This window comes from Garra rufa, chromosome 20 (genome assembly GCF_049309525.1).
Source record: "Garra rufa chromosome 20, GarRuf1.0, whole genome shotgun sequence".
Lineage (NCBI taxonomy): Eukaryota > Metazoa > Chordata > Actinopteri > Cypriniformes > Cyprinidae > Garra > Garra rufa.
Window position 1 is genome coordinate 14097558 of NC_133380.1, and position 23136 is coordinate 14120693.

At 37.1% G+C, this 23136-nt stretch overlaps 1 protein-coding gene across 1 annotated transcript in view; it reads left to right on the plus strand.

Moving 5' to 3' along the window:
- The window catches only part of arhgef10la (Rho guanine nucleotide exchange factor (GEF) 10-like a), a 153534-nt gene extending 147352 nt beyond the window's left edge, over positions 1–6182 (plus strand). Inside the window, exon 26 of the mRNA XM_073825406.1 lies at positions 2526–6182. Coding sequence (XP_073681507.1) covers positions 2526–3061 — 536 coding nt within the window. The 3' untranslated portion in view covers positions 3062–6182. The remainder of the gene's footprint in view (positions 1–2525) is intronic.
- The last annotated feature ends 16954 nt before the right edge of the window (positions 6183–23136 follow it).

A 23136-nucleotide genomic window follows, 5' to 3' on the forward strand; every position in this document is an offset into this window, starting at 1 on the left:
TGATTAGAGCGCTATCTGCTTTTAAAAACTAATCTCAGAATCGATTCCAGAGAGAATCGCGATACATTCGAAAAATAGCAGAATCGATCCACGAATCGCAAAGCATCATTATTAGTGTCATATTTAATTTATTTGATTTTTGTCATGCACAGTTAGTCACAAGACTGCATTTATATAAAAATGCAGTAAAAATAAAATATTGTGTATATAATATTGTATTATAATGTAAAAAAAAAAAATATTAATTACATTTTAAATAAAATAATTTTCTATTTTATTTTATTACAATTTATTTATTGCTGTGATGGTCATCACTCCAGTTTTTAGTTTCACATGATCCTTCAGAATCATTCTAAAATGAGTTGCTGCTCAGTATTTTTATGGAAACCATGTTGCGTTTTTTTAAAGTCTGTGTAAAGCAATATTATGTGTTGTGCATTTGTCACACCACAGATAAATGTGTCATTAACCACCTTGCCAAATTTGAATGATAAAAACATCAAGTAAGTAAAATAAGTTATCAAAATCTTGAGAAAAATAAGCAGTATAGACTAATTTGGAGTAGACGTCACAGTTACGTCACAGTTAAGTGACGTGAAATGAGAAAAATCCACGGAAAAATAGATAAAATGTATGGTTGTACCTGAATTGGAATGCAATCATTTTTATAGAATACTGTCATCAAAAACGCAATTTGAAGCTAAACGCAGACATTAAAACAGACAAATGGATAAAACCTGCTATGATTACTCTAATTTTAAAGCATTAATTTGATTTAAACAATTGGTCTACATAGTATTCACATTTGCCGTTTATAGGGAACATATTATATTTGCCCTACAGTTACAGCATGAAATACTACTTAAACCTATAACATTTAAAAAAATATCTCACAATTCTGAATTTTTGAAGTTAATATCTCATATTTTGGACTTTATAACTCAATTTAACTCAGCAATAGCGAGTTTGTCCATTCTGAGGGGAAAAATAAGGCAGAAGTGTGGGATATAAACTCAAAAGAGAGAATGACGAGTTGATTGATTAGAATTGTGAGATATAATCTCGAAATTGTAAGAATAAAGTCCGAATTTTAAAATGCAATCTCAAATGTACATTTTTTTTTATTATGTTATTTCATGGTTTCCATAGACTGCCACTTGAAAACTGTAATTTTCTGCCACCAAACTTTCGGCCCACAAAAAAAATGTCATCACTGTTTGCAAACACCAAATTGGTCTGTTCTCTGCTCTGGGATCTCACAGAAAAGCCACCGCCTCTCTCAGCTGTCAAATACGAATAAATTTAAATAAGGAGATCGAGCTGTTTTGTAAATTATTGCAAACAGGTAATATGCATTTACGTACGGTCGAACCACTGATGCTAATGCGCTCTAGTTATTATAGTGTTAGGGAAGGGCCCATGCTCAGTGGCTTCAATGAGTCATTGACACGTGATTTCAGACCAGCCCCAAAAATCCTAAACACAAAAATGGTGAAAAACTGTTTAACGGTCTAAGTCTATAATTCAGTCTTTAGAAACAATTCTCTGAATTGTCTTTCAACCTGATCTTATGACAAAAACATACCTGTGTGAACTTTTTCGCAAGATGCAAAATACGTAGTGCCATGTAGATTTCGTGACATATTCAATGTGAAATGTCCGCTGAGTGGAGCTAAAATAAGTTGTTTTTTCCCCAGAACAGATAAACGTACATGTATTTTTTTTTTCTGTGACGCTGATTTTGTAAGTGTCATCACAGCTCTGACTTGAAATATCTGTTGAGTGGCACTATAACTCTAAAGCTCCATGAATGTGGCGTAAAAACACAATCGCAAGCATGCCCTTCTGGCTTGTTTTTTAAACTCTCATCTTTTCAGCATTTCAGGGGATTCATACAAGTCTAAATCTGTGCTAGCTGAGCTACCAAACAAGCTTGTTACATTCTGTGTTCTGCCCATTTTTTGACCCCCTGCCAAATTATTACACCCTCTTGTTAAAATTGACTATTTAATCCTAACCCCACACCTAACCCTAAACCTACCAGAATTTTGCAGAACACCTGAAAGCGAAACATATGGAGCTGTAATCATAAGTGTGTACGAAAACAATTACAATCGCTCACTATTTTACCACCTCTAGTGTTTACTTCTGTTGGAAACTGCAGTAATATGTACTTATTGGTACGTATTTCACATCTTGCAAAAAAGTTCCCACAGGAACTTCCTTTTTATGGTGTTTTCCCCTCTACTCTGGAGCTTGTCCTGTAAAATTTCTTCATGTTCCACAGTAAAAAAAAAAAATATATATATATATATTATAGTGGATTGGAACAACCGAGGATGATGACCAAATAATGACCAATTTTCTGAGCTCTTCCTTTAATTTAAAGTCATTTCCGTAAGTAATATGCATTTAAATGTGTAATAATGGAAATCAGTTATCAAATTTTGAGGTTTCTCTGACCCTCTAGCAATGCTGCTTTTTTCTGTTTAAAGCAATTTGGGCTCTCTTTCAATGTGGCACAGGTAAGGGGATGACATCTCTTAATGCACACTGCGGGCCTGTGGATTTCTTAGTCGCCCTTTCCAGCACTTTGTCTCCTGATCTTCTGAAGCGGGATTCTATAGTGGAAGGGCATGATTCGGCCTGTGGAGTGGAGGACCGCAGCGACTCGTCCTCTCAGGAATCTCTCCAGCAGCCCAGTATTTCCACCCATGTGGATTGCAAAGGGAAGGGGCGGGGTGTGTTGCTACAGTATCGCCTCCGCTCAACCTCAGGTTTGCCTGGGCGACCGTTAACCGCAAGAGGGGACGAAGCCTCGGACTCGTCTTTAGAATCTTTGGAACACAGCATGGAAGACGGCTCCATATACGAACTCAGCGATGATCCAGACATGTGGGTCAAGGGTCGACCCAGCGAGAGAGACGGGGTGAGGAGGGACAGGGTTACCTCAGCAGCAGTCATCTCGGGTGGTAAAGGCTTCCGAAGACTGAGGGAGGGTTCAGTGGCAACCACCGTAGAAAGCACACTTATGATCTGGCAGCTTCCTCTCACTGTTTGAACTGAAACTGTGCTTAAAGACATAGTTCACCCAAAAATGAAAACTCTGTTAGAAATTACTCACCCTCATGTCATTCTAAACCTGTATGGCCTTTCATCTTCAGAACACAAATTCAGATATTTTTGTTGAAATCCGAGAGCTTTCTTATTCTGCATAGACAGCAATGCAACTGACACATTCAAGGCTCAGAAAGGTAGCAAGGACCTTGCTAAAACAGGCCATGTGACATCAGTGGTTGAATTGTAATATTTTGAAGCTACAAGATATTTTTTGTGAATTAAGAAAACAAAAATAACGACTTTATTCAACAATTTCTTTATGTGTTGTGGTACTCTTCTGAACGAGTGGTGGAGAGACTGACACGGAAGAGAAGAAATTGTTGAATAAAGTTGTTCATTTTGTTTTCTTTGTGCACAAAAAGTATTCTCATAGCTTCAAAACATTATGGTTCAACCACTGATGTCACATGGATTATTTTAAAGATGTCCTTACTATCTTTCTGGGCCTTAAACATGTCAGTTGCGTTGCTGTCTAGGCTCAGAAAGCTCTCGGTTTCATCAAAGATATCTTCATTTGTGTTCCGAAGATGAACGAAGGTCTTCGGAATGACATGAGGGTGAGTAATGACAGAATTTTCCTTTTTGGGTGAACTAACCTTTTAAGAAAAGACAATTCTGACATAATTTGCCCACCCACATGTCATTCCACGGCTGAATGCCTTTATTTTGAATTAATGTACTGGTCACTCTTTTTAAAGTAGTTAAAATGAATGAAAGCTTCAAACAGCTTCACAAAACTGGCCATACGACTCATCCTCCAAGTTTTCAAAGTCATACAGTAAGTTTGTGAGACGAATAGTCTATTTGAAGTTTCATTTTCCTCTCCAGTGGATCTGAATCAATGAGTCAGTGAGTGGAACTCGAGAACTGATTTGTGAACGAATCATCCAGACAAGTTTTGTATACGAGCTCAACTGATTCATTGAAAAGATCTGACTCAGAAGAATCATTCGTTTACGATATAAAGCATATCAGCTATATTTCACGAGTTCGAACTCTCATATAATGTGATAAGGCAATTTAATAAGCATGTTTGGCGTGCTGTCCAGGGGGAGGGCTCCGAGCTCGGAATGGAGCCTAAGCCAGAGAACTCCCCCCCATCCCGAACTGGGATGACTTAAATAGAGAGTGAGACGTTGGGGTGGGGGTGGGATGCTAGAAAACCGTCGTAGAACAGAGGTGAGCTGGCTGTATTTATACGAATTGAGCTTGTTAAGGTGATTGGCTGATGAGCTCCACCTGGGCCAGGTTGATTATCTGATCATGCTCCTCCCAAACCTTGTTAATAAAACATCATACAGTAAATTGTGATATTTGACTTCACACAAAGCTATCGGTGCACCGCTTTTATGGTGCGTTTTGTCATTTCGGAGCCTGACAGCTCTAGTCCTAAATTCATTTTATTATACAGAAAAATGCTGGCCAAGATATTTGAAAAGATCAAAGTAATATGGGTTTGGAAAGTCATGAGGATAAGTAAATTACAGATTTTTTTGTGTGTGGTACAAAATGTGACCTCTATACGTTTCCAGAAAAAGAATGTCTCCTATATTAATTGACCTTGCGATCTCAAGAAATCCAGGCCCTCCAAAAAGAATATTCCATAACTAATAGGCTCACAGCAATAAATTCTGAGTTAATTCTGCCTCTGCCACTCATACAGTTCTTGGAAGGTGTTTCCTTACCAGTAGAGAATTTTGATCCATGTATTTAATCTCAGGCTTCGCCATAATCAGGGCCTTAACTATTCAAATAGAACATTTCCTTGAGGCCTCAGTCTGGTCAGCCTTTAGTGAATCATGAATTTACCACACCACAGAGCTGCTGAGGGATTTTTTTTATTCCCCTGCGTCTGAAGAAATCATATCAGTGGAAAGTGAAAAGCAAAGTGAAAGGGGTTTCCATGCTTTTGTGCAGTCACTCAGAGAATAGTCTCACCTTTTGACTCTTGATAATGTGAACGCATGATTCCCTGTTGAAGTCAAGCCTGTGCAGGTCAGTGCTGCGTGAGTGTTAAAAATGGATTTCAAAACACTCGACGGCCTAAATTTCTGTGGTGAATGGTGAAGTTTAATTACAATTCTTTGTAATGGACACAGTTTTTTCTTATGTACACAACCTGAAAACATTTTCACCATATGGCAGTCATTTGAAACGTCTGCTTAAATCACCATTACTTAACAAGCAAGTTCATTAGCAGCTGGTAGTAGAAAGATATAAGCACCACTAATTGCAGGAAAGTTGTGGATCTTGTGAAGCTTTTGATGTTTATTTGATGTTGTTGAAGGGTATTCACTGCTGATATTTTGTGTAATATTGCGGTTCCATCTGCAAGCTACAGTTGGTTACCCTCGTTCTTTGTTCTTGTTTGATCCACATTTAACACAGTCCACAGTTTTCCATTAGGAATTGTGCCAGATGCACATTATATTGTGTTAAAGGGAATTGATTGAGGTTGTTTTTGGTACAAACGAACAAGTAAATAAATAATAAATTCATTAATGGATACTACTCTAAAACGCTCTGTTTAAACACCAGCTTGGCCAAACTTGAAGCCCTGCTGAACCAGCAAACCACCTTAGGCTGTTTTTTTGAAGACAGCAAATAAACTAGATTAAACTAAAATTCCTCAGAAACGGCTGCTGAATAATATAGTTACATGGTTTATTTTTCCACTTTGTCATAATGCATTTTTCATACCATGCAATATTATGAATGTACGAAATGCGTAATGTCCTGGTACTGCAAGCCTTTTTAAAACTGTTAAACTTAAATTGTTTTTATTTGCTTTATAACATAAAACATTTATGAAGGCCATAATATCCCACTGAATATAATAACTGTAGTGCTACAACAGTAATTCATTGTTTGAATATGAAAATAAAAGAGAATTAAATTTAACATGAATAATACAAACTGTGCATTATCCATCCATAAAGTAACCACTTGAACTTTTCATTTGTCCCCCGAATGCACTGAATTTTTATTTTTATTTTATGCTAATCAAATGTAGTCTCATGTTTGTCAATTCACTGTTACTAAAATAAAAGCATTCAAATCTACCTTTCTGTTTGATTTTTGTAAACAGCGGAGCTGTTATCAGTGCATGTATTAGTCTGAAGTAAATGTATGAATAAGATAGCAAACCAAGAGTGCTCTTGACTGCCACTAAGCTGACAAATTTATGCAGGGCCATGCTTTTTTCCCCATCTCTTGTTGACCCTCACAAAAGCAAAAATCCCTGTGATTACATACAATTTACACAGAGATGGTGGATAAGTACGGTGCATTAAATGACATGCCACACTGGAAAAACCCAGAAGCTGTACCAAAAGGTCAGATCTGAATAAATGTATGCATGTTGGGATGGTGACAAACTCGACCGTTGCCACTGCCAGAACATCTTAGATTTGAAAATGATCACTTTTGCGCAATGGAGTTCAGCACCTCTGTGCTCAGCAGAGGTATGACAATTTTTAATGGAGTTTGTTCTGGGTTTAAATTATTCATAGTGTCCTAATTTGCAAACTGTGTTAAAAGGAGTATTATGTTATGCATGAGACGCTCTCAAAAAAATTAAAGTAGTAATATATACACTTTAAGTAGAAACATGTTCTATTGAAGTACTACTACATACCTTTAAGGACCAGGTCATATGGTATTTTAAATGCAACTAAGGTCAGAAAACATTGTAATTTTCTCAGAATATACGTTTAATATTATAATCATTTTGCCGTTCCATAAGCATACTTTGCTCTCCCTTCTGAAAAAAAAAAGAAGCTAAAACCAGCCTAGGCTGGATGGGTGGTCTTAGCTGGCTAAAGCTGGAAGTAGCTGGTTTTAGCTGGTCTCCCAGCCTGGTCAGGCTGGTTTTAGCTGGTAGTCTCCCAGCCTGACTAGCTAAGACGAGCCTGGCCAGGCTGGGAAAGTGGCCAAAACCCCTCTAAAACCAGCCTGGTTGACCAGCTAAAACCAGCCAACCAGCCTAGGCTGGTTTTAGCTGGGGTTTTTTAGCAGGGCTGATTGCTTAGCTAGCCAAGTCTGTTGTGATTGGTCTTTCTGTATACAATGCAAGCGAATCTTGCCCACAGCTAAAGTTTAGCTGCTAAACTGTAAACACTTCACAAAACAATAATGGTGGATACGTTAGTGGAGTGCTAACGTGACTAACTGATGAAACAATAGAGTTTGTAAACCAAAGTATGTTGAAAACAAAGTAATTAGAACAATGACAGTCTACATTAATCAACACATTCTTAGGAAATAGTGGGTTCACCAGCGTAGGCTGGTTTTAGCTGGTCATAGCTGGTCGGCAGGCTGGTTTTAGAGGGGTTTTGGCCACTTTCCCAGCCTGGCCCAGCTGGTCAGGCTGGGAAACCACCAACTTAAACAGCCTGGGCAGGCTGGGAGACCAGCTAAAACAGCTACTTCCAGCCTAAATCAGCTAAAACCAGCCAACCAGCCTAGGCTGGTTTTAGCAGTTTTTTTTTTCAGCAGGGAAGACAGTAATATCTTGGTTTATCTGGAAACCTAAAGCTGCACTAGGTATGCATCACATATTAGCACAAAAAACTTGATATTGTATACACACGTAACGTATTAATCATACTTACAGGTTGTGGTTCAGTTTAAAACACGCTTGTTGGTCCAAACAAAGAAGGTACGAACATAGGGTAGAGCGGGGCACAAACTAACGCGGGGTTAATTGTAACACATATGCTAGCATAACCAAATTTATGGTATTTACTAGTTGCCATAGCAACACTATGCAGAGAAAAAAAAAGCGCCAAAATTCAATAGCCTTTTGAAGATATCGCTGAATATTTATTTTACCATAGTAAAGGTACATTTCTGGCTGAGGTAAACTTTTCATTTCAGTTTTTAGTATTCATTTAAAATTAGACAAATCTGCTATTATTTTAATCTCCAATTTGTTATTTATCAGTTTAGATTGTTTATTATTGCTTCGCAAACCAGCAGAAGACACTAACCTGCTTTAAATTCCAGTGGCGCAGATGGGGAACGTTGTAACCCTGTGTTACAATATGCCCTGCTGTTATTAAACTGTGCTATTCTATGACATTAGCAATAGCAATTTACACTATTTACTTCTAAGGATTTTGATAAGAAACCACAAAAAACAGGTGAATAAAGGATGACAATCAATGTTTAATGTTCAGAAGTTATTATTTCAAGAAATGTAAAGCATTTTGGCTCGCTTATGTGTGTCGTGTTCTATGAGAGCTGTGTGTGGAGGGAGGGGAGTGTTTTTCTGAATGTCTAAATGTGTTTCATCGATTTGTCCACATTGTTTTGAACTACTGTACAGCTGTGTGTTGTGATCAGGGCCGTTCCAAGCATTGTTGCGATGTGTTCATTGTCAAACTCCAAAATTAGATTTTTTTTTTTTTTTTTAAACTTCGTTAATTTATTTGAAAAAGTCAACACATGTATTTTATTGACAAAATATTTTAGTTTGTGTATATTTTTTTAATTCGATCAGATAACATTTTAAGCTGTCATATGGTCGTGTTACAACGTGCCCCTCACATGTTACAATGTACTCCACCAACGGGGCAGTTTGTCACGTTTCACTTCCTTTCTTTTGACGTAAATAAGGAAAAACGTATACACTGTAAATATGAAACAAAGCGATATATTTGTACTAGACAAGTGTGAAAATAATGTGGATAAAAATTGTACTCTGAACCCCACGTGGATTTACATAAACCGCGAAATTCAAAAAGTGTTAGGTTGTGCCCCGCGGCCCCCCTTATATTTTACGGATAAGCGTTTGTCTAATCCACGATTAGAACTCACCAAGATTAGAGAAGCAGTCCTCTGTACAATGACAAGCACACGACAAAAGGTTTGAATTGTAATGCTGTGGTATTCTGGAATAAATTCATTTTAACCCGATAAAGTTTGCCCGATTCAGCATGTTGAAGCATTCCAATATGTGAATATTTTCATAAGAACATGAGTCACTTAAAATGAAGAAAGTTATCAAGATAATTGATATTCAAAATGGTAAGCAAGCGCTGCTTTGTTTACATTTCATTTATCTGCGTATATCTCATATAACTGTATATATTTCGGTTTCTCCTTTTGAAAGACGAATATATAATATTGATAGCTGCTGATAAAGACATTAATTTCCTGATATAAAATAAGTCGGCTTGGGGTGTCTCTGCCTTTAAGACGGTTCAGAGTCGACTTGTTATTTATCATGCACTTTTTGAAATTTTATACTGTAGGATAGCTACGTTACAAACTGCGAAAAAAGATATGACCAGCTCTGTAAGGTACTAATACGATTTAGGGGTAAATAAGGTACAAAGATTTAACTTTCAGCTTTTGTACATTAGGGTGAGAGTGTTTTATGAACATAAACAAGACTGTGTTTGTTTGCAGTCAGTTATATCTTAATTCAGCGGTCAAGTCAAAGAAAATGAGCAAGTTCCGAAGTTCATAAATCCTCTTGTTGAGCACCAACACCGTTCTGGTGAAAAAAGAGGTACTTATAACCCAAGAACTCTTGGGTGTATTCAGATGCTACATGAGAGGTGTAAACACAGCTGTGAGAGTGAAGGTTCTGGGTTGTGAGGACAGACCAAAGCTCCTGCTGAATCTCTTCATCCTAGTCCTGCTGGCTTCAGAACGCCGGCCTTAGGCAGATACACGACCGAGAGCCCACTTAAACCCATGTTCGTGTAGTTTACAGCATGAGGGGTGTTTGCAGTTGTGCTGAGCACAATGTGATTTGCGATCAAATTGATTGGAGATCGCAGTTCTGTGAAACAGCTGTGCTTACATGCTGTTTCCTTGAGAAGTTTTGTTCGTTAGACAAGAAAATCACCCAGGCATGTTATTTGCTGAGGAGAAAACATCAAACAAGCTTCTGATACTTTGCATATTTACTTTAAGGTCAATGTTATTTGCACTTACTCAGTGTTGTGTGACTAGTGTACTAAAAATCTTTTAGGCAACTTTGAGAAAACTGAGAGACTGTAGAATCATAAGTGTGCCAATATAACCACACGAGACAATTCTGTCTCGGAACACGACCTTGGCATTGACCTTGTCAGTTTTAAGCCTGTCCGTTTTGCTGAAATGGCCAAGCGTGACCCGCAATATTAGAAATTTGCCACATATCATTACAAACACATTCATCTTTGCCGAAAAAGAGTCACAGCAGTGGTTATTTCAATTGCTTTTCAATTTGCATAAGTCATTTGCTCATTTCCTGTGAACCCTTGTAAAATATTCCAGTGGGACAGTCACAGCACAGACAAACCGAGATCACATGGTGCCACATGCTGAGTCAGTCCGTAACGCAGGACGGGTGCGAACGCTTTATTCGCCCAACATAAGCCAGCGATTTTACAGCAGTGCTGAATTGCATTCTAAAATGGAGTTTAGCACTAGAACGACCCATTTCCAGCCCCACTCTCGCCTTGGAGTCAACAAAGAGAGCCAGGTTGCAGTGCAAGCGTTTTGGCTGACAAACAGAGCGCAAACAGCAGATACATGTGCGTATTGTGCCACTAAATGTGTCCTGAGAGAGTTCCGCCTATCACGCAACACAGCTGTGAGCAAACCGCACGTTCCTTCTCAAGCTTTAGGAATCATTCGCATGCAGATGAATATTCTGAAAGCTTGTTTTATTTTTGATAAAAGTCACAGTCTCGCAATTTTGACAAAGAATGTCAGAGTTAATGGTTCGTACAGAGAATGCAAAAGACTGCTATATCTGTCTTCTATTAAGATGTGCTAACGAGGCCTGCAGCTTGTGACCAAGATAAGTATCTGTGATGTTTGGATGGAAAGTATGAAAGAACATTGACGCCAGTCAAAACAAAATGTACAGCGATGTATTGACAGTTTTGAGCATGAATTGTTAACTGGCAGCTTGAAAGAAAACATGCCACTGCATTTGAATGGCGTTTTCTAATTCCCAGCTCTATACATTGTTCATTTCTCTCTGTTGGACTCGCTGACCACTGGCTCCAATGGTTGGTGGAAAAAAATCTTTTGTTTGGAACCAACGAAACGTGTACAAAATGAAAATGGGATGGCATATCCATCATATGTATAATACATTTGCCCAAAAAGTAGTGAGACTGCTTGTTTGAAATGTTTGACCTTCATTCTCCCTGGTGAAAAAAACAGCTAAAACCAGCCTAGGCTGGTTGGCTGGTTTTAGCTGGTCATAGCTGGAAGGCAGGCTGGTTTTAGAGGGGTTTTGGCCACTTTTCCAGCCTGGACAGGCTGGACAGGCTGGTCAGGCTGGTCTTAGCTGGTCAGGCTGGGAAACCACCAGCTAAAACCAGCCTGGCCAGGCTGGGAGACCAGCTAAAACCAGCTACTTCCAGCTTAAACCAGCTAAGACCAGCCAACCAGCCTAGGCTGGTATTAGCTGTTTTTTTCAGCAGGGCTATTATCAAACCTATAGTGGGATCTGCAGATATGAAAAGTTTCTGTGAACTAACATTACTTTTCATTAACTTGTAATTATGTTTTACTAGCATTTGACAACCAGAGCTATTGTTTTATGATTTGAAAAAGCTTCTTTTAAAAGATGCATTGTGCCTCTTGTCTTTATTTAAAATGAATGCAATTTGGTTTGATATTTTGTGTTGTAATGCAAAATATCACATTATTTAAATGTCTTAAGAATCAAAAACCTAAGGTACCACTGTGCACCATCCAGTTATTTCAAAAACCTCTTCTTTCTGTAAAAAAGTAAACTCAGCATGTTGTACTCAGTGCTTTTTTTTAACCTTCAAAGCGGTTTATTCCTCAAAAATGTTTAGGCCTTCACCTGAACTCTTCAGCTACCTGCCTCAAGTAGACCTGCTTCAAGTAGATAAAATGCTTTGCAGGAATGTTAACATTCAAGACCTTCAGTTTTTTAACTGCACTTCCGTACCGGTCGCATTTGGATTCAGCCCGTGGAAGAATAATAATCGTCTTATCTGACACGAGTCTAAACAGATTCTGCAGGACAACAAAAAATATGACGCATCCTGTAAAACAATAACCGAGGGGCCAAAGCAATCTTTACTGCTTCCCCTGGTATTCTTTCTGAGAGGCTGTTGTTTCTACGATGTGCTGTGGCCTGATCTGAATCAGGCAGTGCATCGCTCATAGCTGACAAATAGATGGCATTCCCATGCCATTTGTTTTCAACTAACTCTTATGTGACAGATGCACCCCGAGCAAAGACGCCTGTGAGTGAATGTTAATGGAAGAGCTCTTTTTCACCTGGCCTGTTCTTCCCATCTTGAATGCTTGCTTACATGTAAAGCACAGCTCAATCATTTAGAAACACTCATTCAAGGTCTTCCTGAAAAAGGTCTCGTGGTGAAAAAAGAGAGCTGATTCTGTTGGAATGGAGATATTTAAGAATCCAAAGCTTTTTTGTCTTGTGGTATGACAAGATGGGGTTAATGGAATAGTTCACCTCTTATAAATAAAAGATAGGCTTTACTTTACTGGGTGGTGGGGATTTTTCAGATTCAAGTAGCTGTCCTGAGTGAATCAATGAATCATTCATTCAATCGATTTGTTCAGTAACACTGATTCGGGAATAAAACAACTGTTTTTACTCATGAGCCATTGAATTATTCACCCAAAACTACTAGTGCAAAAATGTAAGTAATAGTTCACCCAAAAATGAAAATTACCCCATGGTTTACTTACCCTCAAGCTATCCTAGGTATATAGTATATGACTTTCATCTTTTAGATGAGTACAATTAGTTATATTGAGTTATATTTTAAAAATGTCCTGGCTCTTCCAAGATTTATAATGGCAGTGAATGGGTGTTAAGATTTTGAAGTAAAATAAAGTGCCTCTATCCATCATAAAACATGCACCACATTTTAGGCTCTCTAAAGCGAATCGATGCATTTGTGTAAGAAAAATATCCATATTTAAACTTTATAAACTGTAATCTCTAGCTAACTGTCCTAGGCATGTTCATGAGAGAGTGGTGTTCTACTGCATGATGTTGGACGTCGGCGTAGCGTAAGCTTCATTGAGAATACGCTAGTCTCGTGGGATCCAAGTTATGGTTATAGCAAAGGAAACCCGTCTCCTTTTGGCTTTTATCGAAATCCTTCGTCATTTTTATTTTATAAATCCTCATTTTGTACTTCTAATTTGGTGTTTTTGTTTTGCTCTCTCATCTGCACTTCCACATTTGCTGTAATGCCACTCTTTTGTGAATGGGCATAAGATTATGGTTCATAAAATTTTAAATGTTGATATTTTTCTTACACATACGCATTAACTCTACGGAGCCATGTGGAGTACTTTTTATGATGGATGGATGCACTTTATTGAACTCCTATTGGACTATTGAATCTCAATAGCCATTCAAAGCCATTATTAAAGCTTAGAAGAGCCAGGACATTTTTAATATGTTCTGCATTTTATTAGACAGGTGACAAACGCACAGAGTAGCATTATAACAGAACTTTTTAACACACTGAAATGTATCTAATATGATAAAACAGCGCTGCTTTTCCTACTGCTTTTGAGCCGTGTATTGCGCTTGTCCTTCTTTAGCAATCGCTCCCATCGGATTGCATCGGCTGTGGGGATGAAGACAACAACTCCCATGATTCCACACTTTATCATGGCATCATCAAACTATGCCTTTAGTTCTTTGTTTGTTTTGAATATGCGCCCTCTAACGGCAAAAACATACATATTGTGCCTTAAAGTGCGCAACTGTTGGACATCCAGTATGAAGAATGCAGTATGTTCGGATTATGTTTATACTAAACACATTCATACTATACAAAACAAACTTTTCAAAAGTAATTACTTTTTTAAAAGCAGTCCCTTCTCTAACAGTATATAAAGATTTCAGGTACAAAATGTTTTTAGTCAGTGAACCATCCACTTAGGTGATATATTCTAAAACACTCATTTATCAAGCAAATGTGTTTATTAGTGATTCATTCAATCATTTACTCAGCCATTTAGGAATACCATTACTGCATTGCTCAGTGGCTGTGTTTGGAACTACGTTTTTATTTTCCTAGCATCTAAAATGCAAGTCACTCAGTATTAGCTATCAGTCTGACTAAGCTCCAACGTGGTTTAACATCTCTCTACAACCTCTTGATTCTCAACAAAAGAAGATAATTCAATATGTCTTGCCCTTTTGTATTTATTTGGTAAGTAGCCTTGAATGGGACAATGCACTGTACATTATCACAACCTGTGGCCCCATCTCCCTGTCAGAGTTTATTTTGCAGTAATGACCTACTGACTGTAAATATTACCTTACTTAATGTAGTCTGCCAGAGGAGAAATAGGTGGGTAATGACATAAATGAGGACTGCTTGAAAGAATTGCAGCTTGTTTGCTGTGCATTTGCTAGCAATATCCCGAGGACATCCCAGTGTGCTAAGTAAGCCCCTGCGCTCTCATACCGCCGCATGTTTTCTTAAGCAAGAAAACAAAAGTGTTCGCCTGAGGGGGAAGCAGCTGTCACCAGGGATACAAGCTGACACACAGTTAGGGGAGCAAGTCCCAATTCTCCTATCAATATTTTACCAGTGAGATAGTTTTATGCATGCTTAGGGAACACGTCGGCTGTAGTGGTAAATAAATTGGGTATTAGAATTTAATATTTCAATATGAGATACAAGTACCACATCAACAAAAATACATCAAGGCTTTTTCTTGATAATATCATGAGAGTTGCATCACCCTGACTTTTTTGAGCTTAGGCTCCCTGAAATGATCAAGGAAGTCACTGTATACTCAGTCGCTGTGTGAACTGCACGTGTTTTTGACTACCTGATCTCATGACGAAAACAAACCTATATGAACTTTTTGGCAAGACATGAAATACTTAATAAGTACATACGTATAACTGCTGTTTCCAACTTAAATGAACACTAGAGGTGGTAAAACAGTGACTTATAATCATTTTTTGTACACAGTTACAATTACAGCTCCATTATGTTTCACTTTCTGGTGTTGTGCCGAATTCTGACCCCCACCAGATTACTACCCCTTTAGGCAATCATGTAGCAGTTTCAACAAGAGGGGGGTAATAATTTGTCAGGGGGTCGAAAATGAGCACAACCCTGGATGTAACAAGCTTGCTCGGTGACTCAACCAGCATGGAATTGGAAATGGTACGAATCCCATGAAAACATTGTTCACACTATGGGGTAGTTTATTTCGACTGCGTTTTAGTGCCATGTTAAAAAAAAAAGAATCTAATATTAAAGTTGTAAAATTTCAAGAATAAAGTCAAAATACTACAAGAATAAAGTCGTAATATAGACTTTAATTCTCTATATAATTAATTGTAATAAAGATTAAAGTCGTAATATTTCGAGAATAAAGTCGAAATACTACGAGAATAAAGTCGAAATACTACGAGAATAAAGTCGAAATCTTTCGAGAATAAAGTTGAAATGTTTCGAGAATAAAGTCGAAATGTTTCGAGAATAAAGTCGGAATATTTCGAGAAAAAAGTCCAAGTACTACTAGAATAAAGTCCAAATCAGGGGCGTAGATTTAGGGTGGACGGCGGGGATGTGTCCCCACCAATATCCTCCGACCATTGAAATGTCCCCACCAATAATTTAATCCACTTAAAAAAAAAAAAAAAAAAATCGCGCTGTCAACATTAACCTAGACACGCAGAAAGGGATAAATCACGTTCTCTCCTTGAGTCCTCCCGCCCCCAAAACACATATGAACATTTTGATTGGCTGTGCCTTTTCTTGTTATCATGTGAGAGGCTATGGCTGCATTCAGATACAAGCAGTGCCAAAAATGCAATGGATTTTTTTCCCGTGCAAGTAGGTGTGTTGTGTGACATGTGAGGATGGCGGCATCAAAAAAAAGATTGGTGGGCGGGGCATGGGGGGGGGGGTAGGGGGTGTTGTCATAGGTCCCCCAATGTCCAGAGCAAATCTACGCCCTTGGTCCAAATACTACGAGAATAAAGTCGAAATCTTTCGAGAATAAAGTCAAAATGTTTCGATAATAAAGTCAAAATGTTTCGAGAATAAAGTCGAAAGGTTTAGAGAATAAAGTCGAAATACTACGAGAATAAAGTCGAAGTACTACAAGAATAAAGTCGAAATACTACGGGAAATAAAGTCGTAATACAGACTTTAATTCTCTATATAATTAATTGTAATAAAGTTTAGAGTTGTAATATTTCGAGAATAAAATCGAAATACTACGAGAATAAAGTCGAAATGTTTCGAGAATAAAGTCGAAATGTTTCGAGAATAAAGTCAGAATGTTTCAAGAATAAAATCGAAATTATGAGATTAAAGTTATAATATTTTGAGAGTATATTGCGCATACAAAGGCCCAGATTGAGAGCACCGGGACATATTCCAAAGTCTTTCAAGCCTTTCAGAATCTGTCAGTTTTATAGCAAAATACAAACAATATGTCTTACATATTCTTTAATGTGGCTTGCAGATCGCTTTATTCGCTTCAGTTTATATTGCATGTGAGTCAATCATCTTTCCGACAATGATGAGACATTTTTTTTTTTAATTAGGTTATTTATTATTCTCGTGGTATTTTGACTTTATTCTCATAGAATTTCAACTGACTCTAGTCTCTTAATATTTCGACTTTATTCTCGTAGTATTTCAACTTTATTCTCATAGTATTACAGCTTTATTCTCGTAATGTCGACTTTATTCTCGTAGTATTTTGACTTTTTTTTCATAATATTTTTAACTTTATTCTTTTAATATTTCGATTTTATTCTTGTAATGTCGACCTTATTCTCGAAATATTACGACTTTAATCTCGTAGGCACTAAAGTGGCACTAAAGCACTGTCGTAGTTTAGGTGTAGTGCAGATGGCACATTATTTTAAAATGTCACGGACCATTAAAGTTATACCGCCACTCGAAGGACATTTTTAGTCAGAAATGTGGTGACACGCACAAAACCAGCGTCACATAAAACGTGCCACAAGTACATTCATATGTTCCGGGGAAAAAAACAGAACAATCTTTTAGCACCACTCAGTGGACATTTCACATCGAATATGTCAGGAAACATACATGGCTATTTCGCATCCTGTTTTCATCATGAGATCATTTTGATTTTTGAAAACATAGTTGTGTAATGTCATTGAGCCATATATGTACAAAATAGTGAAATAGTGTACTGCACAATGCTTTTTATACTTCAACTCTGTGCGTGAACAATGTTGGACAGTTTAAGGTTTCAAAACAACAAAGTTAAGAGCTTGATTAAATATTTAAACGTAACTTGCTTTTCTTTTGATATCAGAGAGAGGTTAAGCAGCAAAATATCTATCTGCGCTAATGCAACTGCCTGACAGCAGGTGGACCTTAAAAGTAGTGCACAGGCTGTGTCTATTTTTATCCGGGTTCATCAATAACCCTCATTACGCAACATGATACCATCTTGTTTTCTTGTCACATAAACAGATGTGTTGAAATCAAAGAGCTATGAGCCATTCTGTCCTACCAGGGATCCCTAAGAAGTTGCTTCATAGTGAAAACAAACAGGGTTTAAATAATCAATATTATTTAAGAAACTTCACCTGTTTTGTTCAGTCGAAACGTGACTCCCATCTCAGTTTCAGGATCAGGTCCACTTTTCCCACTGGGTAATTCTGTTTGTAATGCAGCCCGGCAAGTTTGGTATGACAGATGGGACATAAAACCCTAAATCCTCTATGTTAAAAAAGAACAGAGAAGATGATAAAAAGCAGTGTGTGAATTTCACATTTTAGCTTCAGAGAGAGAACAAACGCTATTTCTGGATCATCTAAATGAACTATCAATCTGTCAGAAGGCATGACTTCTAATTGGGCTTTCAGTGGAAATGTTCTACTCAGTTTTGGAACTAAATCGAGGAAATGTGGAAATCTGTCTGGTGATGTGACAGCCCAAGGTTTCTATGGATGTCTTCCAAAGTGCTGCTAATGAAGTATATACTTTTAAGCCTATCAATCATAACTGACAAGACATTATCAGAAGTCTTAAAGTAAGCAGATGATACGGTAATAATTGCTAAGCAGTCACATGTCGACGAATGTGGCCTTCAGTATCAAAGTAACATGTTTTTGCCCTGTGACCAAATCACGACAAGCCCTTGATTTTCAGTCTGGCTGTGCGGTGCCCTGCTGGGTGCTTTTAAAGTCATGTCTTTCACAGAGAGCACAACGGGGTTTTGATCAGACAACAACCCCTCATGTTAAACATGCCCTTCCCTAGTTTAAATGGCTGTCATCTCTTTTAAAGAAAGCTTTCATGATGTCATGGCAGCCATTTCATTAAGGGCATCATTCCCATTTAAAGCAGCCGATGGAATACGTATCAGTATATTAGTATATTCTTGAGAAAAGGCCCTCTGAAAGTTATACATTAAGGCTCAAATGAGGAGGAGGAAGAGCTCGTTTTTGTTTTTTTTGTGCATTGAATATTCAAGGGTGATTGGGGTAAGCTGTGTCAGTCTTTACTTACATTGCCCTCTAGATAAGGAGAAAAGAGAAATCTATATTATCTATATTGGGTCATAGTGAAATGACTTTTTGAAAATAATAATAATAATAATAATAATAGGGAATATTTAAATTATTTACATTTCAAATTAAAAAATATGAACATAAATGAGTTGTTTATGCAAATACGTATTTAATAATGTATTATCCTATACCAGAGTGTTATTTTGATGTACATTATTCATACTTGTTTACATCCATAAACCAAACAGTAAAATATGTCATATTTAAGAATGAGTAGTGAAGCAATTTTTAAGGTTTTTATGTTATTCTACTTTTATTTTATTTTTTATAACAAAAAAATGAATTCTTTTTTTTTTTTTTTTTTTTTAATATCACTTTATTGTTACTGAACAAATATTTTATTCAACATTCCGTTCATCAAGGTTGCAGAGAAATATAAAATTGTTTTCTCTTTGCAGTTCCCCAATTTGTGGTAGCTCTCAGTACATAATTTATGGTAAAACATATCCTTTATAATTATCTTTCAAAAGTGGCATTTTGTTTGCCAGTGCCTCTGAGATTCTTTGAAGAAATTTGGCCTGCACTTCAAGTTTTTTAACAAAAAAGTATTTCCTGCATTCCGTTTGAAAGCTTTGCAATGTTTGTTGAGCCACTGGGCATCTGGCACACTTTCCCCCACAGCTTGGGGGAAAATGCTTCATTTAATAATTCATGCTAATCTTTAGCCACATGATTATACATTGGCAGTTCACCAACATGCAAATATATTTTTAGATCTGTATACATTTGCTTTGACATAAAACACTTTACTTGTCATGTAGAAAATTTACTTTGAAATGCCAAAACCGTTTTATGCGTTAAGAAAATGATCATCACTTTTCTCATGCGCATCTATCAGTCGCTCTCTCTAAATATATGTGCATATACATACAACAAAAATTGCCTGGTTTTTATTAGATTATTAAGCCTAGGTGGAACGTTTATCTGACATATCTTCCCTAGATACAGTACATGAAATACATTGACATCACACACCAGACACCTGTGAAATGTGAGTCCTTGTTTTCTAGAGGGCTTAATGGACGAGTAATTGTATTTGTTTTGTAGTCTAGAAACTCAATACACCTTTGCACTGCGTCTCGTCTTTAATGAGGCGACGACAACACTACGGATCTAGATGAGCATGACTGGCCTTGACCGACACAAACGTGTTTCACCCTTGCTAAGTGAGTGAGTGAGTGAAATCTATACATCATATTGATTCTCACCTCTAGGTCATAGCGGTTTAGCTCCAAACCAAAGGTCCGACACAACTGTAACAACAAACCAACAGTGCCACGTAATTGCTCCAGTCAGAAGGTACACGTTCACAATCAATGATGCTGTGGCTTCACCAATATGGATCATCTTTATTCACTGTTATGTCATAAAAGCTGTTCTTAGAATCACAGAAATCTGATATCATATTCAGGACAGGAACGAAGCACAATGTACAGCAAATAACCAGTAAGTTCGAACTTTTTAAACATTTTTTTAAAATACATTCTATTTTACATCATTATATATTCAGAATAATTTCAGAATAAAAATACAAATTGCGTCATTGAAGTTTGGGGGTTGAAATTAATACTTTTATTTAGCTAGGATGCATTCAGTTCTATTATAAATAAATTAAGGGCAGTATTCTGGCAGTCATGTACGAATTTGTGAATGAACTGCTCATTTCCTGGTCTACTGACATTTGCTATAAGATCCGTTTGGAACATTACAAGGCTCATGATAACTTCCGTTAACTCTACATTTAGTAAATCCACTTCACCAGCTTCAGCAGTGAAAATTCAAACGAAAGACAGAAGACAACGAGCGCAGTACTGAAAAGAGGCGGAGCTAATTAGACCGCGAATTCGGCGTTCAAACTGTGTAGTTCACCACGTGGTTCTCACAAGATTCAAGTGCGTGAACTTGAAAGCGAATTTGCAATATTGATCAATATAATTTTAATTTGACTTTTTTTGCCCGCAAATCATTTCTTAACATCTGCCTAAGGATATGGAGAAGCTAACCATTGGAAAGTTTTCCTCTTTTTTGCTCATTGCTTCAAAACTGGCTGAAAATCAGGTTATTGTAAAATGTTTGCTGCTTGCGGCTTATTAAGTTTTTCCTGTTCGTTTTAGGCTGATTTAGTTATTATAGTGACATGCTGTGGTACGTTCTTAAAGCTGGTGCTTGTTCTTAAAGCTGTTATTTAAGGCTATTTAGTTGTATTGGAAACATATGCTTGTTGTTTAAGGCTCATATGGTTTTTGTAAACTTATTTATACTGCTCTCCCTGCTCTTATCCATACTAGGCAACATAGACCAATCCAGTTTTTTTTTGTTTTGTTTTTTTTTTGCCTAGAACAGAGACATGTACTGCCAATCCAAACTGTATGCTATTTGACAATCATCTTTGATAGTGGTCCTTAGAGAAATGTTTCTTTGAAACGTTATATTCATCAAAGACAAGCTCCAGCTCCAGGAAAAACACAATACAAATAAACCATAGTTCTTATGACTCTAATATTACATTACCATACAAAACGTATGTGTGGCCATAGTCGGATGTAAACAACAGCATGAATTGCATGATTAACGTACTACTGATTACGTTGTTCTGCTAATTTATGCGTCTAAAACCATGGATAAAATGTATGGAAGCTACTAAATATAGAGAAGGGCTTAGTAAGCAGGAAAGGGTGCAATATTTTGACAAACTAAAGTTAATAGGTGGTAAAGATTCATACAAGCAGTATTAATTAAGATATTAGCCTAATATTTCACCTACCTGACTAAAAATGATACGAACCAACACAAATTTTGTCAAGATTCTTGTCCTGGAAATCCTGGTTTGGCCAACCACAAACATTTGTTCCTCAGACAGTTTTTTGCACTTTAGTGCTTGATTTGTTATGTTTGGCAATCTATAGTACTCCGAATGTTTTCCCAGTCTGCCCAATTAGTACAGCCCAAAGCATTACAATAATTGACCAATTTCAGCAGCAGTAATCAGCCAAATATGCGGGTCTCGTTCGATTCAGTGGAGTTATTTAAGATCAGTGTCCCGCCAATATGGCAGTTTGATGACGCGTCGTGAAAACACTCTATGCTTTTTGCCAATCATCTTTGATAGCGGTCCTTGGAGGAATGTTTCTTTCAAATTTTCTATTTATCAAAAACAAGCTCCAGCTCAGGGGGAAACACATAATAAAAAGGTACAGTAGGTCATATGACTTTAATATTATATTACCTTACAAAAGTTTAGGGTCAGTAAGATAGAAAATTGAAGTTTTAAGTTATTAAATTATTTTAAATTGTTGTAATATTTCACAATAGGTTAATGTTTTTACTGTATTTCTACTCTAATAAAGAACATGAAATAAGTCTTACCAGCCCCAAACTTTTGAAAAATAGTGTAGTCCTATAAGAAGTCTAATGTGCAGGAAATGACTGTTAAGTTTGAACTTTACTCATAGCTTTATTTAGATTACAAACAATTAATGAGGTAGGAAGTGTGTCGCACCCATGTGAGGAAAACAAATGTGCTATTGCATGACAAACTATGAAAGCGCAGAGGTTATGGTGGATATATAATGACATATATGCTGTATGTTCTCAGCTACTTTTCAACTCCCTAATGACCCAAAATATGTTGAGTGGGAGAGCACTTGTCTCCTCGCCTCATTTGTGTTTATTGCCAACTTCAGCAAATGTATTCACTGACCTTATTTCCTGCTGCATTTGTTTATCCAACGATTTTCACTTCAAATAATTATGGCCTTACTCGCATCTTCTAATTTCTAATTTGTTAATACCAAAGAGACGCATAGCAGATGCTCCAGCAGGTAGCCACAAAGAGCGTTTGCAATCTCTCCTCTCGTTTAAAATGGAGGACGTCTCGGTTCGCTTCAAATCATTTTAAATATAACATATTATCCTCTTTGAAAATCCAGCCACACACTGTGAAATGGTAGCGGTAGTGAATTGCAGCAGAAGATTTTCTATAATCATATGGTGTTCTAAAACAAACACAGATGAGATTGAGGAGTCCTAATGACATTTCAGACACATTTAACAAGAGGGCTGTGAATTGGAAAGGATCTCTCTAACCTGATTTGCAGAGATGAGCCTTCCTTGTTAAGAGGTAATGGTCCCATTTGTAATACAATAAAGGGAATATGCGATTGCTCTCCAAAAAGCTGGGGCTTAATTATATGTAATTAGGCACGTTGCTTTGGGTTGCTTGTATGAGAGGCCAACCCCTGGGTAAAAATGATGTTGTAATAACTCTGAACATGACAATATTAACATCCAAAATAAAATTATTTTAATAATGCAGCGTGTCTGTTCCTATGGGTTATGAATGCTTAATGAGGAAAGAAATGTCATAAAAAAAGAGGAAATACTGTGCAAATATGTTTTTGTCAATGTGGAATGGAAATTTATGCTTTAATTGAGGACGAATACCG